Here is a 24,448-nt window from a genome sequence, read left to right on the forward strand (position 1 = left end):
TATTTACCTTTTCTCTACAAGGAACAATAATATCAGAAAAATAGGGCATCTACTTCTGGCCTAAAGTAAACAGTCAAACAGTATACAAGTTGATAGGCAACACTGTTTTCTAAAGAAGAATTCAATGATGTCTGTAAACAGTAAAATCTGTTCTCTGGCATAGCTGGGGAATGAGATATTCTGGTCAAATATTTTGCTTAATAATGTTACCATATATTTTACATGGATTGCATATTTTCAAAGAGTTGAAATAGCTCAAAATAAACCTAAGGCTATGTAGCCAGGGTGGTTCCAGCTGAGCTCAAAGGGAATTATCTGGGTGTGTGTGATTAAATAGAGGGAGCTGGTGGGACCTTAGGGCTCTATCTGCATGAAAGGATTTATACTGGTACTTTCTTTATCCCTTACTTCTAGGAAAAGGAAGATTCCTTCCTAGTTGCTTAATGAAAGGGAGGAAGGATGGCAATGGAGGGGTTTATAGTCTTAGGATCCCCTTTAGGTCTCTAGAACATGAAAAAAAAATAATTTTCCAAGGAGAAAGGAATTAGAAGAAAAAAGAAAGAAACTTTTTAAGAAGGGTCCTCGGAAGCATAGCTTTGTCCGCACTGAGCATAACCCCACAGTCTACTACTGCAAGAATTGGAAAAATTGGAACACTGGTAAAATTGGAACGTCAGGAGACTGCAACCTTGGTCGCGATGTGGGCATTATCATTGAGGCCAACCCAAGCAGCTTTGCCAGCAAAAGGTATTCAGCAGAGGGGTGTGGGAGCTGTAGGACAGAAGGGCATGGCCTTGTTCAGCGCTATATTCTTATCACCTAGAATAGTAGGCACTCAAATACATGTGGGCAAGTATCAAGTAGTGACGACAGATGACATGTTTTTGAGCCCAAATGAAATGACTCTATATGTACTTGTGGGAGTGGAGACTTTGCAGAGCGCTTGAGTCCTGCCAATGGGGGTAAAGAAGAAATAATTGGGGATATTTGGATCACTGTTACTATGGTAAACATATGACTTCATAGGTGATGAGACACTTTGCTTCAAATAAAACTATACTATTCAAGAGGCACAGAAACATCTTTGCTGTTGCTCAAGGGCATCTTCATAATGTTATGAAAGTGAAAGTGTTAGTCAGTTGTGCCCAGCTCTTGCGACTCCATGGACTGCAGTGCTCCAGGCTCCTTTGACCATGGAATTCTCCATGCAAGAATACTGGAAGGGGTTGTCATTTCCTTCTCCAGGGGATCTTCCCAACCCAGGGATTGAATCCAAATCTCCTGCTTGGCAGGCAGATTCTTTACCATCTGAGCCACCAGGGAAGCTCTTATAATAATAATTACCATTTTATTGGCAAAGTAAAGATGCATCAATTTATGAAGCATCTAATAGATTTTGGATAATGGAACTCTACATAATAGATTTTATATTACTGATGAAGACTCTTCTTTGTTAAAGAACATATTTGGTTTCTTACATAAGTCCACCATTTTTACAATATTGTGCTAAATTTTCCTTTAAATGTCAAGTGCTTTTTGAATTGAAGGCTTAAAAATATGTCAAAATAACTTAGTCTTCTTGGATCAGGAATTATATGCACAATCCTTTATGCAAAAATTCATCCTCATTTCTTTAGAGGCAAATTGCCTTTAATGAATGAATAAAATGTTGTATATATCATCAATTTAATTGTTTGAGTCTAAGTAAATGCAGATATTGACCTTGGTTTCCAGTTATAGTTCAGATTCAGATATGACTGAGGCTTTATAAAGAGGAAAATGGCTTGAGGAAAATGAGAGTTTCTCAAAATTAACTAATCTCCAGAAGCCAAAATGGCTACAAGGAGCTCTCAAATAAGGTTACACTTTAAAAGAACAATTAGTTTCAGATAGAAGAAAGAACATCCCTGAGAATTAAGAGTGACTTTGATTGTCCGAACTCCTTATGCTGCACTAGCTGCTGCTGCTGTGTCGCTTCAGTCGTGTCCGACTCTGTGCGACCCCATAGACAGCAGCCCACCAGGCTCCCCCGTCCCTGGGATTCTCCAGGCAAGAACACTGGAGTGGGTTGCCATTTCCTTCTCCAATGCATAAATGTGAAAAGTGAAAGTGAAGTTGTTCAGTCGTGTCCGACTCTTCATGACCCCATGGACTGCAGCCCACCAGGTCTCTCCATCCATGGGATTTTCCAGGCAAGAGTACTGCAGTGGGGTGCCATTAACTACAGAAGCCATTAACCCAGGATGATGATCATACATTTGCCTCCGAGCCTTCATTTGGTTTTGATGCTGTGCTCCCCAAATTTCTCTCTGTTCTAAGAGGTTTAGGTCCCCTTAGGCCCTTTTCTGTTGTTTCGTTCTGCTGCTTTCATACTGCCCACACTTGACTTTTCCCAGTCTGGGAGGAGAGTTCAAGTTCGGTGGTTATGGCTGATTCAGCCAAACTTAGGATGGTCTGGGTTTAAGGTAATCTTCACTCTTTTGAAACCCACTTTCATTTTCAACATTTTGATCTTATCCTGAGGACACAAGTCATTAAAGAATCTTGAGTCAGGAAAGTAACATTATCTTGTTTATTTGGTTTTTTAAGCTTTACTCTGACTATAATGTGGGGAATGGATAAGAAGTTAGAAATGGTAAGAGATGGAGGCAGAGAGACCAGTCAGATCATCATTGTACTGGACCAGCTGAGAGATGGTACAGGGCCAGAACTAAAGTAGAGTCAGCGGGTTGGAAGAGAAACGTGTGAAGACCAAAGATTGAGGAGGTAGAAGCAACAAGGGACTTCCCAGGTGGCAGAGTGGTAAAGAGTATTTCTGCCAATACAGGAGACGCAAGTTCAATTCCTGGGTAGGGAAGATCCCCTGGAATAGGAAATGGCAACCCACTCTAGCATTCTTGCCTGGAAAATTCCATGGACAGAGGACCCTGGCAGGTTACAGTTCATGGGTGTGCAAAGAATTGGACATGACTGAGCAACTGAACATGAGAAGCAAAAGGACTGAACAATGGCATAAAACTCTGATTTATAGATATCACTTAACCTCTGAACACTTGGCCATTTTAATGGTCATCTAAGAGGTGTTGAAAAATGGTTAAAGTCTTGATTTTTCAAAAAAACTGTTTAATTGTCAGATGAACAGTAGCAAATACTTATTTTGTTGAGGAGAAATCTGCTAGCATTCTTAACAGTAATAGTAACATTTTCTTAAGTTAGGTCAATGAATCTAATAATCTTATAAAGCTCTGTTCCTCTATTTCTAGTAGATGAGGATGCTCGCACAATAAATATTTACTGAGTGCCTGAGTAACAGATTGTTCTTTAAAAAACAAAGCAAAACAAAAACACAGAAGCAGCAGGAAACTGACAGAATTAAAAGAGAAAAGAAATATTTTCTATAATTTATTTGGAGCTATGAAAGTTACTGAAGTATAATACTTGCCTCAAACATTTCCCAACAGCTGAAATTAATTTTTATGCCTAAGCAAGATACTGCATGGTGGTGAAACATATAAGGTTCACTGATTTGGAATATTCTATTCAAAATATCTCGAAAGAAAAAAGACTGTGCAGTCAACTTCTGAACTAGTAGAATGACTGAAGCATAAAGGAGAATAAGCAAGAGATGTTTCAATATTGTATAAACATGGAATTCAGTTTTCTTCTACAAAATATTCAACTTAATTTTAGGTGTTATTAATTAACCTTGCCTGTATTAATAAGTAGTTTTCAAAACTTTCCTGCTCTCAGAGAAGCTAGCTAGAAAGAGAGTCTTAATTCTGAACTTAGAAATGTTTCCAATTACACATATCCTTATGTCAATATATAGGACATGCAACTGAACATCTAGAATACCCTTATTAGTTGAGTAATATATAATAGGAATGCTATCAATAATTTATAGAGCAACATCTCATAGATATTATCCAATTGTGCTTTCATTCATTTCAATGTCATTATTTTGAAAAAGGTCTTAGTCCATAATGTCCAACCCTTTATGTTTATTTCCATTTGTACCATCCTTTAGAAGCTATCTCTTTCAGGAAGACTTTTTTTTTGGTCTCTGCATTTTGTTTATGCTATACATGCCAAATAGATCTCCCAAGATGAAACTCTGAGCTCATTTGAAAGTAATTTTTGGTAGCACATGAATCAGAACTCTTATTTTCTTGTCAGCACTACTGGTATTTTATTGTTCCCATCTATAGTCCAATATGCTTTGAAGTGCCAAGAACCCTAAGGCCAAACACACAAAGCACTAAGAAAATGGGAACTTTCGGCGATGACAACTTTGGCCTCTCTTTCAGGGCTATTCCCTCCCCTGGGAGAGTAAAATCACTTCAAGTGCACTATGAAGCAGGGCCATGATGAGCACAGATGATTGACAGAAGTTGGTGATGTTGATTTAGGAGTCTTCAGCTTATAGGTCAGGTGTAAAACCCTTAAACCTGCTTGTCAAAGTCAGCTTGTCAAAAGTCCTATGGATTTTTCCAGACTGCCTAAATGTCACTTTCTCTTTGACGGCTTCTCTGGGCAGCTCTGGCAGGGTTAGGCAGTTCCTCTTTTGTATTATTATAGCACCCTGATATATTCCTATAGCAGCACTTATCAAACTATATCGCATTTGTCCATCTCCGTCCACTCATGGACAGAGAGAAACCATTCTCTTCCTTTCATCTCTGGACTAGAGCATTGCCAAAATCAAGCTGGCTCTCAACAAGTAATAATTGAATGGATGGGCAAAGAAAGACCAGTAATTCTCTCCATCTTCACAGATTAGGTTATGAAGGGTTCTCACATCGTGGTGAGGAAGACATGGAAGGAATTATCACCCATATTTTTATAAATGAGGAAACCCCAGAGATGTTATATGACTAATCCATCCTCAAAACAGCTAAAAAGTTGCATACCTAATTTTCATGCCAGTAAGTTGACAAGGATTTGTAAATAGAAGTAGTAGTATTCAGTAGTACAGATGGCAATGGCTGACAAAAGATACCGTGTCAGAGCAGTCACCTGTTATGAAAGTTCCCAAACTCTTAGCAGGTTCTCAAGAAGGCAACTTCCATGCACACAAAACCAGACTTCAGGTATTTACAATAAGAATGATTTGTGACAAATAAATCATTTCCCTGTATTCAAACTATACCCACAGTGAAGCCAGGAGACAAAGAGACATAACCTGTTTATGTATGTAATACAAATGTCTCTCTCTCAAAGTCCCACCATGAATCATAGACTCTAAAAAGAAAGAAGTTCTTAGAGATCAGTAGTGTAATTCTGTCATTTCCTAACTAGCAAACTAGCTAGAAAGATAAATGACTTAACCTAACCAAATAGCTTATTTGTGAGAGCACCAGGACATACAATTAGTTCTTCTTATCATTAATATCCTTAGCTTCTGAAAATTATGATTGAGAGATAATATAACTATAGCTCTTAGGAAGTCGTCTAAGCAACTGGATAATAAGACTAAACATAGGCTGTCACAGAAGAACTGTCCTTAAGTAAATGTTGCAACATGAGAGAAGTACAGCAAATTTTACTCTGTGTCCATGTATTGGGGAGGTGAGGGGCACATAATATGACAAGCAGTGTTGTTGGATCCCGTTCATATTAAAGCAAAATCCTTTCTCATAGAGATTGACAATGTTAATTACATTTGTTTATCTCTTTATTCACCTACAGACATTGATGCTATGCAAACAATTATTTGATTTCTCTTTTCCATGTGTCAATTAAGTGTGTTTACTAGTCCCCAGTCCTTTTAACAGATTTTTTATTCTTTTCAAAAATAATTCAAGTAGTTATAACCTGAGTGTGTTCCTATGTTCATGTCATATTTACAACTTCAAAGTTTTGAAAAAAATAACTCTAACAATAGAATACATTTTACTACTAAAAAATAAAACATGCATGCCTATTAAGTGGCAAAGAACAAAGGCCAAACTAAGCTAATATTCTCCAAAAAAAAAAAAATAAGACAAATGATCATATTTATGAAAGTTTTTCGTTTAGCTTCTATTACCAAAGCTGGGGTGTACCCTGGGTCACATGTCCTAAATCAGCAGATGAAAGCAAATGTTTTCTACAAGTATGTTTGTAGCTTATAGACTGTGTAAATGACACCAAAATCAAATTATTTAATGGGGCCAACACCATCAATTAAAAGAGAGAGCCTTATTTAGCAAATAATTGCTTTGAGGATAGAAACATACCTCAAACTGCAATGAATTAGTTTGTTGACAGATCTTCCTGCTGGGCATAATTGCTAGAATTCCTCCTTTAAAAAATGGACTTGTTCAATACAACTATTGTGCACCTCTTTATGTTATGATCATAAAGATCACAGAGACTGTGCTTTACCATGCCTTCACTGAATGTAAAGAAGTATCGCCACAGCATTTATACAACAAAGTTTTTGCTTTCCTCTAGCATCATAACTGGCACCCTGATGATCTACCTCCAATTAATGCTAATATTTACCATTTCCCCCAAGAGTTACATTTTGAAGAAGGAGAGCCCACATTCTTAAAGAAACTTTAGGTATTCCAGGCGATTTATATCATCCAATTTAGAATCAATTTCTCATCTAGACTATGAAAGAAACTAGTTCATCAATCACAGCATTTTAATACATTGAGTAAAAAAGGATTTTAGATGTTAATTTTTAAGCTAGGTCAAATTATAATATTATGCTATTTAAAGAATCAGGGTCATTTGAGTATCAACTCATTCATTTTATATAAAATTCCAGCAGGAAAATTCCCATGTGTGCCTAAAGTTGAAGATAATTCATTTAGGTTCCTATTATACGGTAAGCCAGCCAACAATTTTTATCCATGTCACAGGGATAAAATATCTGTCAATTCCTGTTAAAGGGCTCTAACATGAAATCAATGTTGTCATAGGTACATAAAATAAAATTCTTATGGAAGAAACCACTTAAAAACCAAAGCAACAAGCCTTGCAAGACTTTAAGATATATTACTCACCAGGAACAAAGTTCGAAAGTTGTTGAGATCACCAAAGAATTCTTCTATGCTCACAGTCTTAGAGTCAAAAATAAAGTATTCTCCAAGATTCTCATAGAGCTTTACCATGTTGTTGTGCATGGTGAATAGTTTTTCATACTGGTCTCTGGCACTCTTCGCAAAGCTGTAGCTTTCTGTTAAGGAACATGATCCACATAGTACCTTAAAGGCAGTCATTAGATGTTAAGATTGAATTATACCATCATTTCTGTAAATACTTCTGCATTACTTTGCTAAGATTACCAGGACAAAACACCATAGACTGAGTAACTTAACAGAAATGCATTTTCTCATTGTTTCTTCAATATTGGAGAGCAATCCAATATTAAGCTGTCAGTGAATCTGTTCTCTTCTGTGACTTCTCTCCTTGGCTTGCAGATGACGGCCTTCTTTCTGTGTCCTTACCTGGTGGTCCCTCTGTCCTTGCTGTATGTGTCCTAATCTCTTCTTAACAGGATGCTAGTTATATCGTATTAGGGCCCACCCTAAGGACCTCATTTTAACTAACTTACCTCTCTATATGTCCTGTTTCCAAATACAGTCACATTTGGAAGTTTTGAGGGTAAGGGCTTCAACATATGAATTTGGAGTGGGTAGGGCACAATTCAGCCCATGACAACTTGCTGGAGTCAATACATCATTTAGTGTGCTTTGAAAATCTACAAATGAGGCACAACTATTTAAGGTATAACCACGAACATGTTTGCTAAGTGAAAGCACAGAAGTACAAACATCAGAAAGCTGCCTCATATCTTTTTATGAACTAGATAAGGTAAAAGGAAATAGCAACAAAAACTTAGGGGGAAAGTATGCACTTTCTGTGTTAAATAAATACACATTCTGTATAGGTAAAGAGGTTTCAGTGAATTCTGTATATAGGTTATGTATCTGTATGTGTGTGTATATACATATACATATATCCCATATGAGGAAGGGGAAGGAAAGGGAGAGAAAGATGGGAGGAGAGGAAGAACTATGGAGAGAAAGGGAGAAGAAGGGAGGGGAGAGAGGGGGAGAGAGACATTCTACTGTATTTCTAGAACCTTAATCACCCAAGTGACTTTTGAGAACCCAAAATGCTGCTTGTTGAGCCTGAGCCCAGGGCCCTGAGGATTGTAATTCTAATGTTCCCAGATGCTGCTGCAACTGCCAGCAGTATATAACCCAGTAGGACCATATGAGACCTTCCCAAGACAGACCCCTTACCCCATTCTCTGCTTTAGATCCTCTCTGAAGCACCTAGATAATAGAATCTGTTGCCCATTTGCTAAGTTGTTTTACAAATGCTAAAAACCCCACCAAATGGAAGATATTTAACTACTTGATGACCTTGTGCACTTAGCCCCCAGGTCTACTGGCGTCTAAGGATTGGTGACATTAACCCTTGTGATACCACCCTGTTACTTCACCATTAACCAACCAAGAGAATAGTACATGAGCTGATCACATACCCTGAGACACCTCCCCCCAAAAATCAGGCTTCAGAAATGCTTTGCTAAAAAACCCTTCAGGGAGTTTGAGGGTGTTAAGAACAAGCCACCCAGACCCTTTCTCCTTGCCTGGCGCCTATAATACTAATAACTGCTACGTGTCCTTCACCATAACCTGGTGTCAGTAGATTGGCTTTACTGCGTGCAGGCCAGTGGACCCAAATTTGGTTCAGTAATACCAGGACTACATTTACAGCAGTATATTTCAGAAAAGTATTTGTTTTAAAATTAATTACATCACTGCTTTAAAACTTTTTATCATAAAAGTCATAACAACAACCACTACTACCAAAGCATAAAAGGAACCACATATGTAAACAGGTAAATCATCGAAAAAGCAAGAGAGTTCCAGAAAAACATCTATGCCAAAGCTTTGACTGTGTGGATCAAAACAAACTGTGGAAAATTCTGGAAGAGATGGGAATACCAGACCACCTGACATGCCTCTTGAGAAACCTATATGCAGGTCAGGAAGCAACAGTTAGAACTGGACATGGAACAACAGACTGGTTCCAAACAGGAAAAGGAGTACGTCAAGGCTGTATATTGTCACCCTGCTTATTTAACTTACATGCAGAGTACATCATGAGAAATGCTGGGCTGGAGAAAGCACAGCTGGAATCAAGATTGCCGGGAGAAATATCAATAACCTCAGATATGCAGATGACACCACCCGTATGGCAGAAAGTGAAGAAGACCTAAAAAGCCTCTTGATGAAAGTGAAAGAGGACAGCGAAAAAGTTGGCTTAAAGCTCAGCATTCAGAAAACGAAGATCATGGCATCTGGTCCCATCACTTCATGGGAAATAGAAGGGGAAACAGTGGAAACAGTGTCAGACTTTGTTTTCTGGGCTCCAAAATCACTGCAGATGGTGACTGCAGCCATAAATTAAAAGATGCTTGCTCCTTGGAAGGAAAGTTATGACCAACCTAGACAGCATATTAAAAAGCAGAGACAGGACTTTGTCAACAAAGGTCCATCTAGTTAAGGCTATAGTTTTTCCAGTTGTCATGTATAAATGTGAGAGTTGGACTATAAAGAAAGCTGAGCTCAGAAGAATTGATGCTTTTGAAGTGTGGTGTTGGAGAAGACTCTTGAGAGTCCCTTGGACTGCAAGGAGATCCAGCCAGTCCATCCTAAGGGAGATCAGTCCTGGGTGTTCGTTGGAAGGAATGATGTTGAAGCTGAAACTCCAATCCTTTGGCCACCTGATGCAAAGAGCTGACTCATTTGAATAGACCCAGAAGCTGGGGAAGACTGAAGGCAGGAGAAGGGGACGACAGAGGATGAGATGGTTAGATGGCATTAGCAACTCAGTGGACATAAGTTTGGGTAAACTCAGGGAGTTGATGATGCCAGGGAGGCCTGGTGTGCTACGGTTCACGGGGTCCCAATGAGTCGGACACGACTGAGTGACTGAACTGAACTGAACTGAAATGTATCTCATTATGTATATATTTATAGAAAGCAATCATCAACTTTATTCCTGATTATAGAAGATATATAGAAAATCACCTCTTTAGGTGACTCAGAAATATATAAACAAAAGTAAACTAAAATTTCTAACAAATAAGCGTTGTGAACACTTTGGAGCATTTCCTTATGGTCTTTCTTCTATGGCTAAAAGCTTTTGAATGTTAATTGATAAGGATGCTTCAGAGAAAGGTAAGTGGACTAACCACGAAAAATACAAAAGAAACCAAATATACCTTTCACAATTAAAGTTAAGTCTATTAAAAATCAATAATCATCACAGAAGCAAAATGTCTTAAAATATAAAGGCATTAGACTGCGTGGTATGTGTGCTAAGTCGCTTCAGTTGTGTCCAGCTCTTTGCAGCCCCATGACTGTAGCCCACCAGGCGGCTCTGTCCATGGGATTCTCCAGTGAGGAATACTGGAGCGGGTTGCCATGTCTCCTGCATGGGATGTTCCTGATCCAGGAATCAAACCCGCATCTCTTACATCCTGTGTTGGCAGGCAGGTTCTTTACCACTAGTGCCACCTGGGAAGCCCATCACTATGACTTGTTAAAAAAGAATAACAGTACAGTTTTGGGTGTGCTATTTTAAGATCCACTACAGGGTCTGGAAAAGACCCTGATGCTGGCAAAGACAGAAGGCAAGAGGAAAAGGAGATGACAGAGGATGAGATGGTTGGATGGCATTACCAACTCAATGGACCTGAGTTTGAGCAAGCTCTGAGACATAGTGAAGGACAGGGAAGCCTGGTGTGCTACAGTCCAAGGGGTTGCAAGGAGTTGGACACAACTGAGCAACTGAACAACAACAACAACAACAGGGTCGGGAAGATCCCCTGCAGGAGAACATGGCAACCCACTCCAGTATTTTTGCTTAGAGAATCCCATGGACAGAGGAGCCTGGTAGGCTATAGTCAGGTGACGCAAGAGTCGGACATGACTGAAGCGACCTAGCGCGTATACATTCATGCGCACATGAACAGTGTAGTCACATTTTGTGATAGTATTATTTTATCAGGTACTGATACCTGTGTCTTTTTGAAATGCTGGATTTTATAAAATTTTCTGAATTCTTCAGTGTGTTTTATTACTACCTGGGGCCAAATTTATTTTCCATGGGAACACAGCTCTAGTTTCGCAATGGAAGTCAGTAGGGAAATCAGACTATTTCTGGAAAATTACTTTGCAGCTGACATTTAAGGGATGTAGCAGGATTTTAAAAGTGAGATGCCCCCCTTCCTAGGTTCCTTCTTATGCTACTTAAATTTTAGCATTCATATTAGCTACACGTCAACCTCTTCCTTGCTAAAGAGTCATGTTAAATATTTTAATCCTCAAGTCCATTTTGCTGTCAATATACCTGGAAGAATTAATGCATTTCTGACTTACTCTCCTTTCTTTTTACCAACAAAAGGGTTGCATGTAATGCTACCTGATTTTCCCTCTGAGAATATCATATTTGTTTGATTTTTAAGAGTGTTGGAACATCCTGTTTGAGAGCTACAGAAATAAGACAGTTCTCTTTATTCCTTGCCACAGAATGAAAGTGCAATTTTTGTTCTTTAGTCTCTCTTACCTAAATAAAACAGACTCATGCCAGACTTGGTAAGAACACCCGCTTTGCAAAGGTCACTTACTTACATCCTGTTTGCAGCAAGGTACTAAACCATGTGTACTTCAGAAGGCTCAACATCTGTACAACATGAAGAAAAAAGCTAAAGATTAACAAAAAGGCAAAAAACTACACTTCCCATTTATCATAACACAATTTTCTGCCAGCTAAAATATGCCCATGTGGTGATACACATTTCACAAATTTGTTCTCCTAGAAGAAAAACTGACTTCAGAAATTCTTCAGAAATTCTGTCTGTATACCAAAGTGAGAAAATTTGAAAAATTCTGGGAAAGCTGCAGCTTAGAATTAATAACTGGAGAGCAGCCCAGTTTCCAAGCCCTTCACTTCTCTTCACAGTGATTACTTTGTAAAAGGGATGGAGGGCATGAGTCAGTACTGAAATCTTTCACAATCACAACCCTGTCACCAAATCCTACTTGGGATTCTACAGATGAAAAAGAACTAGACACCATCATTTCTTTCCACTTCTTTATTTTCAGTCATTTTAAACATTTTCTCTTTTTTTGAGCAGCTACTAGATACAAGATACTGGTTAGTATTCCGCTAAGCACTGTGCTCCATACAATGATCATTAAAACCTAATCCAGACCCCAAAGCAGTTTATAATCTAACATTACAAACAATTCTACTTATTAGTTTGCATTTGTTGCTATTTACAATACACTATGTTCCACATTCTTCAAACCACCTTATCAAAAAGGCAGAAAAATACCACTATTTCAATTTTTAGAGTTGTGAAAAGTAGATAAAAGGCACTCATTTTATCAACGAAACTGTAAACATAATAAATTACATTCCCTACCCCCCCAAAAAGGCACTCATCCACCTAAGGTTAGAATGCAGTGAATATACCATCTCAAAACATGTCTCCTTGGCATAGATTATTTTGAGCTGATTGAGAAAGAGCAGACAGAGGAAAAGCTCTGAAAAGAATAAAAGTTACCCCTTTGAAAGGGAAATTTCCACTTATAAAGGAAATCTCCACTGGTTAAGGATGTGTTCCTCTGTGGACCAGGAAGAGAAAGTTCAAGTGAAAGTCACTCAGCATTAGAGGACCCTGAGGGCTTGGTCCTGAGTCCTCTGGCTGTAGTCTACCTAACTGACCTCAGCAATTCTCATAACTTGAAATACCATCTACACTGATGACTCCCTATTATACCTGTAGCCCCAGTCTCTCCTCTGAGATACTTCTATAATCAACTGCCTGCTCGTCATCTCTACCTTTTATTTTTCATGGACTCTATTGGTGTCTTAAATCCTCTCCTGAAAAGCCTCTGTTGTTTCCCATGATACTTGTAACAAAATCTAATTTCATTCTCGAGCTTTATGAGGATCTGCATGATCTGGTTTTTACCCACCTCTGCAACCTAATCTCCTCTCATTCTCCCTCTTAAGCGATATCCCCAGACTCATTAACCTTCTTTCTCTTCTTTGTGCTTAGCAAGTTCTCATACCCAACCCAGGGCCCTTGCACTTGCTCCTCTTTCTGCTCAGAATGTTTCTTTTTCACCAGGTCATTCAACTTCAGCTCAATCATCACCTCCTCAGAGATGCTTTTCCCAACCTTCCAATATGAAATGTCCACTCTCATCACTATTGCTTTGGCCTATTTTATTTCATTCTGAGTCAGATCTTATCACTATGTGATATTCTCATTTATATTTATTTACCTGTTCATTGCCAATTTTCCTCACTTAAAAATATAGCTGAAGAAAGTAGACCATGTCTGTCTTGTTGACCACTGCATCTCTGAAAACAGCTCTTTTCTGTTTGCCCTTTTCTGTTCTCCTCTAAAAGAACCTAACTACAGGAATGAGATCACTAGGTAATTTAACCTAACTCCTAATTCATGCTCTCCTGAATGCACACCACATCTTGCCTAACCTGTTGGTTCTTTTCCTAGATAAAAAGAAGTGAGAATGAAGAATTAAGTAGTTATAGAAGGACTAGCTCTCTACCCTCAACTGCTCCATTAGTTATCCTGCTGGCAGATCATGCAGGCAGGACACCATCTGAAGAGAGACTCAACCAGTCTGCACACGATGGAGAATGATGCAGAATCCAACTGCCTGCCTTGATTATTCACTGAGATTCTTCCTCCTTTTCCCCTTTTAAAACTGTCATGGGCATATACACACTACCGTGTATAAAACAGCTAGCTAGTGGGAACTTGCTATATAACACAAAGAGCTCAGCCTGGTGCTCTCTGACATCCTAGAGGGGAGGGGAAAGAGGTTCAACAGGGAGGCTATATACACACACACACACACACACACACACACACACACACACACACACACACACACACACACACACACACACACACACACACACACACACACACACACACACACACACACGGCTGAGTGCCGAGGAATTGATGACTTCGAACTGTGGTGCTAGAGAAGATTCTTGAGAGTCCCTTGGACAGCCTTTGGACCAGAGAAGTTCCAGCCCCTTTTCCTCTTACCTCTCTCCTCCCTACCTTCTCATTTAACCCAAGAGCATACAGATAATTCCTTGGACTGCCAGGGGATCAAAGCAGTTAATCTTAAAGGAAAAAAACCCTGAATATTCATTGGAAGGACTGGTGCTGAAGAGAAAGCTTCAATATTTTTGGCCCCTGCTGCTGAAGTCGGATGTCAAAAGCCGAATCACTGGAAAAGACCCTGATGCTGGGAAAGATTGAGGGCAGGAGGAGACGGGGGAGACAGTGGATGAGATGGTTGGATGGCATCACTGACTCAATTAATGGACATGATTTTGAGCAAATTCAGGGAGATACTGAACGACAGGTAAGTCTGGTGTGCTGTAGTTTATGGAGTCACAAAGAGTCGGGCACAACTTATCAACTGAAAAACAATGAGTGATTCAGGCTTCCTAGGTGGTGCAGTGGTAAAGAATCTGCCTGCCAATGTAGGAGAGGCAAGAGAGAAAAGTTTGTTGCCTGGGCCAGGGAGATCCCCTGGAGTAGGAAATGGTAACCCACTACCATATTCTTGCCTGGAAAACCCCAAGGACAGAGGAGTCTGGCAGGCTCGTGTCCATGTCAAAAAGACTCAGATGTGACTGAACACACAGTATAGCATGGCTGATTCAGGTAATTGTACAGCAGAGACCAACACCACAATGTAAGGCAATTACCTTCCAATTAAAAAAAAAAAAACAACTGTCACTGCCAAGGTGAATCTCGGGAGATGGTCTTGGGACATGAGTCCACCTTCTTCCCAGAGTGCCAGCTTTTCTGATTAAAGCACCTCTCCTTTCTATTGACATTTGCCTCATGATTATTGAGTTTGGAGTGGTGAACAGCCAAACCTTAAGTTTGGTAACATCACCAGCCCTTAAAATGGTGTTTGACACATAGCAGAAATAGTAGCAGTGACAGAATAACCAAAATCAATAACAATAGTAAAAAAGATCATTATACCTAATCTTTTCTTAAAAAAATATACTCTGTGGGAATCATTGTGAACACTTCCCATCAGTTCAGTTCAGTGGCTCAGTCATGTCCAACTCTTTGCGACCCCATGGACTGCAGCACGCCAGGCCTCCCTATCCATCAACAACTTCTGGAGCTTGCTCAAACTCATGTCCATCGAGTCGGTGATGCCATCCAATCGCCTCATCCTCTGTTGTCCCCTTCTCCTGCCTTTAATCTTTTCCAGCATCAGGGTCTTTTCCAATGAGTCAGTTCTTCACATTAGACTACCAAAGTATTGGAGTTTCAGCTACAGCATCAGTCCATCCAATGAATATTCAGGACTGATTTCCTTTAGGATGGACTGGTTAGATCTCCTTGCAGCCCAAGGGACTCTCAAGAGTCTTCTCCAACACCAAAGTTCAAAAGTATCAATTCTTCAGTGCTCAGGTTTCTTTATAGTTCAACTCTCACATCCATACATGACTACTAGAAAAACCACAACTTTGACTGGACAGACTTTTGTTGGCAGAGTAATGTCTGTGCTTTTTAATATGCTGTCTAGGTTGGTCATAACTTTTTTCCAAGGAGCAAGGGTCTTTCAATTTCATGGCTGCAGTCACCATCTGCAGTGATTTTGGAGCACATGAAAATAAAGTCAACCACTGTTTCCATTGTTTCCCCATCTACTTGCCATGAAGTGATGGGACCAGATGCCATGATCTTAATTTTCTGAATGCTGAATTTTAAGCCAACTTTTTCACTCTCTTCTTTCACTTTCATCAAGAGTCTTTAGTTCTTTGCTTTCTGCCATAAGGGTGGTGTCATCTGCATATCTAAGGTTATTGATATTTCTCCTGGCAATCTTGATTCCAGCTTGTGCTTCTTCCAGTCCAGCATTTCTCATGAAGTACTCTGCATTTAAGTTAAATGAGCAGGGTGACAATATGCAGCCTTGATGTATTCCTTTCTCAATTTGGAACCAGGCTGTTGTTCCATGTCCAGTTCTAACTGTTGCTTCTTGACTTGCATACAGATTTCTCAGGAGGCAGGTCAGGTGGTCTGGTATTCCCATCTCTCTCAGAATTTTCCACCGTTTATTGTGATCCACACAGCCAAAGGCTTTGGCATAGTCAATAAAGCAGAAGTAGATGTTTTTCTGGAACTCTCTTGCTTTCTCCATGATCCAGTGGATGTTGGCAATTTGAACTCTGGTTCCTCTGCCTTTTTTAAATCCATCTTGAGCATCTGGAATTTCACAGTTCATGTACTCTTGAAGCCAGTCTTGGAGAATTTTGAGCATTACTTTGCTAGCGTGTGAGATGAATGCAATTCTGTGGTATTTTGAGCATTCTTTGGCATTGCCTTTCTTTGGGATTGGAATGAAAACTGACCTTTTCCAGTCCTGTGGCTATTGCTGAGTTTTCCAAATTTGCTGGCATATTGAGTGCAACACTTTCACAGCGTCATCTTTTAGGATTTGAAATAGCTCAACTGGAATTTCATCATCTCCGCTAGTTTTGTTCAAAGTGATGCTGCCTAAGGCCCTCTTGACTTCACATTCCAGGACGTCTGGCTCTATGTGAGTGTTCACACCACTGTGTTTATCGGGGTCATGAAGATCTTTTTTGTACAGTTCTTCTGTGTATTTTTGCCACCTCTTCTTAATATCTTCTGCTTCTGTTAGGACCATATAATTTCTGTTCTTTATTGAGCCCATCTTTGCATGAATTGTTCCCTTGGTATCTCTAATTTTCTTGAAGAGATCTCTAGTCTTTCCCAATCTATTGTTCTCCTCTATTTCTTTTCACTGATTACTGAACAAGGCTTTCTTATCTCTCCTTGCTATTCTTTGGAACTCTGCATTAAAATGTGTATATCTTTCCTTTTTTCCTTTGCTTTTTGCTTATCTTCTTTTCACAGCTATTTGCAAGGCCTCCTGAGACAATCATTTTGCTTTTTTGCATTTCTTTTTCTTTGCGATGGTCTTGATCACTGCCTCCTCTACAATATCACAAACCTCCATCCACAGTTCTTCAGGCACTCTATCAGATCTAAGCCCTTGAATCTATTTGTCACTTCTACTGTATAATTATAATGGATTTGATTTAGGTCATATCTGAATGGTCTACTAGTTTTCCCTATTTCTTCATTTTAAGTCTGAATTTGGCAGTAAGGAGTTCATGATCTGAGACACAGTCAGCTCCCAGTCTTGTTTTTGTTGACTGTATAGAACTTATCCATCTTTGGCTGCAAACAATATAATCAATCTGATTTCTTCCCTGACAGCTCACTTGGTAAGGAATCTGCCGGCAGTGCAGGAGACCCCAATTTTATTCCTGGTTTGGGAAGATCTGCCGGAGAAGGGATAGTCTACCCACTCCATTGTTCTTGGGCTTCCTTGTGGATCAGCTGATAAAGAATCTGCCTGCAGTGCTGGAGACCATGCTTCAATCCCTGGGTTGAGAAGATCCCTTAGAGAAAGGAAAGGCTACCCCACTCTAGTATTCTCACCTGGAAAATTACATGGACTGTATAGTATGGGGTTGCAAAGAATTGGACACAACTAAGTGACTTTCACACTTTCATGGATTCATGAAATTTCATGCATTCTTCATAACTGCTTTCTGAATTAAGAATTTACTCCAGGTCATACAGCTGGTAAGCCCCAGTAATGAGAGCAAACTGAGAATGGATCCATATCTCATATTGTTAACTGCTATGCCATACAGTTTCTCAAGAAACATTTGATGAAAGAGTAAAGTCTCATTATAATACCAAATTGGAAGAAGAGCCATGGAGTTGGTTTGGGTACTTAGGAAACTAAAACCCTTCTTATAAATCTTAAGATAAAACAATAACAAACCTTATTTATAGAGAATACTTTAATAGGAATATTTTTGAAGACTTGATAAAAAATTTAATCTCATCTATTTTCATCAATCTTGACATTTAAATTCATTTTTGAAGGTAGGCTTCAACCTAGATGTCAATCTACAGATAAATGGATAAAGAAGATGTGGTATACATATACAAAGGAATATTACTCAGCCATAAAACAGAAGGAATTTGAGGCAGTCCTAGTGAGGTGAATGAACCTAGAGACTATTATACTGAGTGAAATAAGTGAGAGAAAGAGAAAAACCAATATCATATATTAATGCATATATATGAAATCTAGAAAACTGGTATTGCTGAACCTATTTACGGTGAAGGAATGGGGACACAGATATAGAGAATACATTTGTGGACACAGTGGGAGAAGGAGAGGGAGGGACAAGTGGAGAAATTAGCACTGACATATATACATTATAATGTGTAAAATATAGACAGCTGGCAAGAAGATGCTGTGAAACACAGGGAGCCCAGCCTGGTGCTCTGTGATGACCTAGAGGGGTGGGATGAGGGGAAGGGAAGGAGGCTGAAGAGGGAGGGGATATATATATATATGATTATGGCTGATTCATGTTGTTGTACAGCAGAAACTAATACAACATTGTAAAAAAAATTTCCTCCAATTAAAAATTTTAAAATTGAATATTTTTTAAAAAGTGAGGCTTCAATCATTTTGATTTTATTTTAAAGCTGTATATAATAGAGAATATGTTATTCATCAGTAGAATGTTGGCCTGATTAAGCTCTTTGTATATTTAGACCTAGATGTGGCCCTGGTAGATACTCAAATAGACAAAATTCGAACTTGGGCATTTTATTTATCTTCTATATTACAGAACAGAAATTGAGAATATGTTTTAAGGGAAATAAGCCTTAAAAGTTATATTATGGGATGCTTGGTAGAGAAATAATTAATTAGAAGATGCATTTTATGAAAGGCTATTTGGTGGCTCATGGGTTTTCATCCTAGATACTGAAATCAACTTCTTATCATAGATATACAAGCCATCCTTATAGCTACCAATAGATTTCTGTTCTATTTACAATATAAAGTGAGTATAATGGGATTGTACCTACAGACAAGGGGGATAGAGCAGAGATTTGAACTGAGCTGCTGTTCCCCATTTGGGAATATTTAAGCTTGACTATAGGAGAAGGCAATGGCACCCCACTCCAGTACTCTTGCCTGGAAAATCTCATGGACAGAGGAGCCTGGTGGGCTGCAGTCCATGGGGTCCTGAAGAGTCGGACATGACTGAGCGACTTCACTTTCCTTTTTCACTTTCATGCATTGGAGAAGGAAATGGCAACCCACTCCAGTGTTCTTGCCTGGAGAATCCCAGGGATGGGGGAGCCTGGTGGGCTGCCATCTATGGGGTCGCACAGAGTCAGACACAACTGAAGCGACTTAGCATCAGCAGTAGCAGCAAGCTTGACTGTAAGAGAGACTTTAGAGAATATGTTGCAGACGCTTGTAATGGACATCTCTGGGCCAGGCAGCCTACCCTTAGCTGGGTTGTGACAGCATGGGATGAGAAGCCATGTTTGGGTGAAATAGAAAGGCCAGTTTGGCCACACTGTGTAAGTAACTCTAGAAGCTCTTCTGATGCCTTTTCTTGAGAAACTGTTGAAGAGAATGGTGAGAGCAGGAGGAAAAGACCATTTGCTCCTGAAAGCCCAGATTTTCAGGCCTTTGGTACCATAGGCGATGGTGATGGTAGCTGTCTTAGTATCAAAAAAAAGGGCACTTTGCTGAAGATGATTAGACTATTCTGGGATCAACATGTAGAGTGACCTCTTCCCATTTGCTTAAGCAAATTTGGGAGTCCTTAAAATATTAAGAGAGAAGAACCCTGGGAAAACAACGGACTTTCCAAGATAAACTTCAAAGATAGAGATAATGCACAGTACTTTAATATTTAAAAAATAGAGATAATTCATAATTCCCTGTGGCTCAGATGGTAAAGAATCTGCCTGCAATGCAGGAGACCTAGGTTCGATCCCTGGGTAGGGAAGATCCCCTGGAGAAGGGAAAGGCTACGCACTCCAGTATTCTTGCCTGGAGAATTCTGTGGACTGTATAGTCCATGGGGTTTCAAAGAGTTGGACACAACTGAGTGACTTTCACTTCACTTCACTTCACAGTAATTTATATACTAAAAGAAACATAATCTTAAAGTGGTAAAGTGGCATATCAAATGCATTACAAACTTATCAAATGTAAGCGGGAAAAGCAATTTAGAGAAGTTTTCCTTTTACTAGCTGACTTTTAAATTCCTTGTTCTACAAAGAAAAGCATTTCTGATTTTTCCAGGTTAGAAGTTATTTAAGACAACTGTGAACTAAAATTACATCATTTTCTAAGAGAAGTGTTTTTTCAGGTTTACAAACTAAAATGTGGTCAGCATTTTAAAAAGCTAGGAGATAAAATGTTAGCTTTTAAAATGTAACATTAATTTTAAACCATTTGATCTCAATCATGAATCTGGAAAAGTGACGTATTTTTATATTGACTTATTTTAAAATTTGACATAAGGAAGCAGTGTTCACACAGTTACTTGGGTATTAGACACTATACAGAATTGTCTAAAGCTTTTATAATCTATGCTTTTGTGTGTCTACATATACAGATTTATATATTAGATTCCTCACTAACATAGTATTAGTATGGATCTAAAATTCAACTTAAAATAACTATAATTTGCCCACAGGCATGTATTCAAATAGGAAGTGAATTATTGTTTATACATTTATATACATTATATACGAGCGATAGTCACTCAGTCATGTCCGACTCTTTGTGCCCCCGTGGACTGTAGCCTGCCAGGCTCCTCTGTCCATGGGATTCTCCAGGCAAGAATACTGGAGTGAGTTGCCATTTCCTTCTCCAACGTATATTATATATATTATATATAGTTTTTAACTATTTTCAGTAGCTATAACTATACTGATTGAAGGCAGGTGCTGTAACCCTTACCTTCTAAATGCCACAACAGCTGATGGGGTTCAGGACACTATCCCACAATATGGCACTGTGGCATATTGAATACTTTAAGCTGAAGGAATTTGAGAAAATAGAAATAGAAAGGTCAGTGAGTTTTCCCCTGCTCTTCTCCTGTGAAAAAGGTCAGAAAATCCCCACATGAGGAACGATTTTATCTCCAAGATGGAGGAATGACACCAAGAAGAATCTGATGAATAGACCTTAGTCCCCCCAGTTCCTATGATTCATTTCCGTTGCCCTATCATATCTTTCCATGACTTTCGACTCTTTATCAAAGCCAGCATAAAACCTCTCAGGTTTAACCATTTCTTTGGGTCATCTTTTACTAATGAAAGTTTCCATGCATGCCATATAAAATTTACATTCAATAATTTATATGCTTTTTCCTGTTAATCTGTCTTTGTCAATCTTAATTTTCAGACTCAGCTAGGTAGGGACTTTATGAGGGTCAGGGTAAACTGTTACATTGCTGCATCAAATACTAGGCAGAGAAAACTGTCATTTCACTTAATTTTGATGTGGAGAGTAATTGTTAATACATAAGACTTGTTCCATTAGAACTGGAATAAGCATTAGTAGAACACTGGGGACGAAGGAGTTTATGTACCTCATTGTGAACTGAGTCAAATCAGTTCTTACAATTTCCATCTTCATAGGCGGTACATCACTTGTGATTTTAATAAAAAACTTGAAATTCTGAAATATCATTACATCTAGATTGTTGAGAACATGGAAAAATCAATTTGAGATCCACTTAACCTTCAAAAAGCTTTAGTTAGCAACATAGCATAATTATCTGTTTAAATGAAAGGAAGTCACAAATATAAAATCTATTAAAAATATAGACAGCATTTCATCTTTCCATAATATACCAGAAAAGATGTCTCTAAATGCTAAAAACCAAATGCGAATTCTTTCATTTAATTTGAATATATCAGTTTTAGACAAAAATGACTACTATTTTTAAGAAATTTATGTAAAAACTAATATTATGGCATATTAGTTGAAATTTACTTAGAGATCACACATTATATGATAAATATGCGCTAATGAATATTTAAAATGTGAAATATTAATAAGATCAATATGGTATATATACATTGCAATTGGGTTCAACGTAACAGTTTAAAATGTCTCAGTATTTAGACTATAAATTAAAAAAAAATCAGATTACAAAATTTAGGCATTGGACCTTTAAATAGTATAACAAAGATAGCATAGTCAGTGATAGGTTTTCTGAACCAGAGTCCCCAGTTTTTAACATATAGTAGGCAATTATGTTACTGGAGTGATGAGCCAATTTTGTAATGAGCCCACTTTTCCACAGGTGGCCTGAGTTGGCTGGGTATAAAGAAAATGCTTTTAAATCAGCTTCCAGTTAAAGCCACAGATCTGATGAACATTACAGAGGTAAGAGGCACACTCAGCCCTCCTACTTTTCTCTACCCCCTTTCAGTATTCACTCACTGTGCCCTTTGTGGATATATCTTTTTACTCTTCCTTTGAAGACAGACTATCTTTGCATTCAGAGATACCTAAGAGAGTGATTTTATCATTTATCCAAACATATCCATTAACTGCCTACTCTGTGTCTGGTATCTTCTAGGTTCTGAGGATACAGTACTTAATATTGACACAAAGTCACTGGGTCATGGCTTACATGGAGCTTACAGTTTGGTGAGAAAGCATCCATTAAAGAAATACAATTTTTTAAACATCAATTGAAAAGCATGAAATGCAAAGCACAGGTTTTCAAGAGTATATATTTGGGAGACCTAACTTAGACTGTGGGTGTATGGGTGGGCCAGGTGTTTGGCAATGCCACTTGATGGATGAAATACTAGAACTCAGACTTGAAGGGGCAGAGCCAGAGGAGCACTGGAGGAGGGTGAGTGGAGGCTCTGAGGGAGATGGGAGCACTGTGGCCACAAAAGGCAGAGAAAAAAGCCTGGGCTACTAGAGCCAATGGAGTAAGTGGGAAATAGGAGACAGATGGTTCCTGACCTCTGTAGAGGCCAGATTCTATAGGCCTCTTGCTGTGTCCAGTCACTCAGTCATGTCTGACCCTTTGTGTCCCCATGGACTGTAGCCTACCAGGCTCCGATGTCCATGGAACTTTCCAGGCAAGAGTACTACAGCAGGTTGCCATTTCCTATTCCAGGGGATCTTCCCAACCCAGGGATTGAACCCGCATCTCTTGTGTCTCCTGCATTGGCAGGCAGGTTCTTCACTACTAGTGGTACCTGGGAAGCCTCACAGGTCTCTCAAGCGTTTTGAAAGTTTTCTTAAGAAAGATGTAAGTCATTGAAGTTTGAAACAGGAAACTGACATCATCCAACTTTTTTTTGCTGTTCAAAGGCATAAAAAATGCTAGCTAAATTAACACATACATACACATATATAAGTACACACACATACACTAACAACAATAAGGAAAAACCCTAGGACAAATGCAACATAGCATACTATGCAAATGATAGTAAGTCTATTTGTTAATTCCTAACTACTGATAAGAAGAGCCTATATTATGTAAATATCCAATTAAAGTTTATCTGATAAATTAAGAAATTACATAGTATCAAAGAGTTAAAAATAGGTGTTGGCCAATGCATAACTATTGAGACTGACATATAAATAGTTGTGTTTAGAGTAACACAACAGTTATGATTCGAAAATTTTGAGATTGATGTGTATATTTTGGAATGTCAGTATTATTACTGGATATTCATAGTCTGGACACACAGATGTTAATTAGATCAAGTACCAGTTCCAGCCCTACCTCATATTCAGCTCTCAGCATCATTTATCATGCAGAAACAATGTGTAAGAAACTGGGAGATTAAGTGGAGGAAAAGAAAGTAAATATAGTGATAAGATATGGTTCCTAACCCTCACTGAATTTATAAACTAGTGTTGGAAGACAGATAAACAATAGCAGAGCAATAGTAGCGGGAACTAATGTTTAGTGAACTCTTACAATGAACCTGGCATTGAGCTAAATGTTTTACAAGCATTGTCTTATTTACTCCTCCCAATAGCCCTATGATGCATATATGCGATCAGTAACTCCTTTTTACACATGATGAAATTCACCTCAGGGAGGTCTATTGACTTTCTCAATGCCATTTTCACGGTAAGTGGCAGATTCAGGATTTGAACCTGGGTACCCTTACCACTCCTCCAGATTACAAAAGTATGAATTTAATCTGGTTTTCTTAATCAGAGAAGAATGACTCTTCCTAAAGGAAGGAGACTAGAAATTGAAACCACCAGACAAGCTTTTTCTTATACTATCATATCTTCTGTCTATTCTCCTGATGTTTCATTCATCTTCCTTAAAAAATTCTTTACTCACCTCTAAGTGGCCTATGTCCTATCTCCCCTTCCCCAATTAAGATACTGTATAAGTTCTCAAATCTCACTGATTGTTTGGGCATTCACTTTTTTTCTTTCTATGATGTCATAAGGTGTGTGCTTAGTAGCTCAAC

General features: G+C 38.7%; 1 protein-coding gene across 6 annotated transcripts in view; it reads right to left on the minus strand.

Annotated features, from left to right (window-relative positions):
- Positions 1-24,448, minus strand: part of DIAPH2 (diaphanous related formin 2) — a 1,000,797-nt gene that overhangs the window by 265,860 nt on the left and 710,489 nt on the right. For all 6 annotated transcript variants that reach the window (XM_060407239.1, XM_060407237.1, XM_060407238.1 and 3 more), the window contains one exon: positions 6,996-7,159. In XM_060407239.1, the coding sequence (XP_060263222.1) occupies positions 6,996-7,159 (164 nt within the window). The remainder of the gene's footprint in view (positions 1-6,995; positions 7,160-24,448) is intronic.

This window comes from Ovis aries, chromosome X (assembly GCF_016772045.2).
Source record: "Ovis aries strain OAR_USU_Benz2616 breed Rambouillet chromosome X, ARS-UI_Ramb_v3.0, whole genome shotgun sequence".
Classification (NCBI taxonomy): Eukaryota; Metazoa; Chordata; class Mammalia; order Artiodactyla; family Bovidae; genus Ovis; species Ovis aries.